Source organism: Myotis davidii, unplaced genomic scaffold, assembly GCF_000327345.1.
Source record: "Myotis davidii unplaced genomic scaffold, ASM32734v1 scaffold161, whole genome shotgun sequence".
In the NCBI taxonomy this organism is placed as follows: domain Eukaryota; kingdom Metazoa; phylum Chordata; class Mammalia; order Chiroptera; family Vespertilionidae; genus Myotis; species Myotis davidii.
The window spans coordinates 379,614-381,116 of NW_006291567.1; the positions used below are offsets into that span (position 1 = coordinate 379,614).

General features: G+C 36.6%; 1 protein-coding gene and 1 long non-coding RNA gene across 2 annotated transcripts in view; one reads left to right on the plus strand and one right to left on the minus strand.

Moving 5' to 3' along the window:
- Positions 1-1,503, plus strand: part of EIF1AX (eukaryotic translation initiation factor 1A, X-linked) — a 16,513-nt gene that overhangs the window by 13,349 nt on the left and 1,661 nt on the right. The window contains exon 6 of the mRNA XM_006765115.2: positions 494-585. Coding sequence (XP_006765178.1) covers positions 494-585 — 92 coding nt within the window. The remainder of the gene's footprint in view (positions 1-493; positions 586-1,503) is intronic.
- Positions 1-1,503, minus strand: part of LOC107183290 — a 15,167-nt gene that overhangs the window by 9,617 nt on the left and 4,047 nt on the right. The gene's annotated exons all lie outside the window — the stretch shown is intronic.

Below are 1,503 nucleotides of genomic sequence, written 5' to 3' on the forward strand. Positions count from 1 at the left end.
TAGGAAATGCTAATATATCTGGGAAGGGCTAGCACTTTCTGTTCATTTTCATTGCTTAGGGATAGCATGATTTGACTAAAAATTCTGATTGACAAATCTGATGATTGATGAGTTATTAGGTTGTACTCAAACCTTTTTAAAAGCACAGCTGGAAGTTGTAATAGTTTCAGAATTTGTGTCATTAGATTCTGCCTTACTAAAAATACCTTTTAAACAAAAAATTATAGCACAAGTACATTCCATCTTGACTTACCAGTCACTTTGTTGGAGGTTTTTTTTTTTATCAAATACTGTTCTGTATAATAGCATTGTTAAATCAAAGTTAGGATCTTTCTGATCATAAAACTTAGATTTAATTATATTAAAAGTTTGAATTGTAAGAGTCTCCTTTTATATTTCAACATTTGATATCAAACCGCTTTCAGTGGGCAATTATTCATTTTAATAACATCTTGGTTATGTTATATGAGTATATTTATTTTTGTTTCTTTAGCTAAAATCAATGAAACTGATACATTTGGTCCTGGAGATGATGATGAAATCCAGTTTGATGACATTGGTGACGATGATGAAGACATTGATGATGTAAGTAAATGTGCCTTGCATTTTTCAATGTTTGTGAATTATCCACAGAGAAACCAGCTCCTTCCCCCAACTTCCTTTAATCTAAGAATGTTGAACATTTAAATAAGGGCATATTTTGAGACTTGAACATGAATTAAAATATTCAGTAGACAACTAATCAACTGTTTATACTTTGAGAAGTCATCTATTTTCAAAATTTCTCCCTAGAAAGATCAATATTTGCTTTGGCAATAAAGAGAGGAGGGGTGGACTGGCTGAAAGAGGGTAGAGGGATTAGCCAAAGAACATATATGCATAACCCATAGACACAGACAATAGTGTGGTGATGGCCAGAGGAAAGGGGGGCAGGGCTGGGTGGAGGTGGGCAAAGTTTAAAAAATAAATAAAACAAACCCCAAAAAAGAATGTCTAAAGCGATCTCTCTTAAGAACTTTAGTTGTAAGAAATATAGTATCTTACCAAAAAAACATGTCTTCTCTTGATTGAAATACTGGTATGTTAAAAGGAGTATCTGGTTTGCCACCATATGATGTTATCTGCTAGATATGTACTATTGGCAATCTCTTGGTTTAGAGTTAGTATGTTTATTTTGAGGAAAATGTATTGTTTTTCCTAACTTTAGTAAAGTAGTGATGCTCATAAGAGTAAATGCCTCATTGCCCTTCTGGTCAAACTTAATTTGGGTCAATATAAGTTTATTTAATAACTAGAGGCCTGGTGCACTAAATTCGTGCACGGGGTCGGGGTGGGGGGTCCCTTAGCCCAGCCTGCACCCTCTCCAATCCAGGACCCATTGGGGGATGTCCGACTGCCTCTCGCAATCCGGGACCACTGGCTCCTAACTGCTCACCTGCCTGATTGCCCCTAACCCCTCTGCCTGCCTGTCTGATCGCCCCTAACCACCTCTTTCTCATTGCC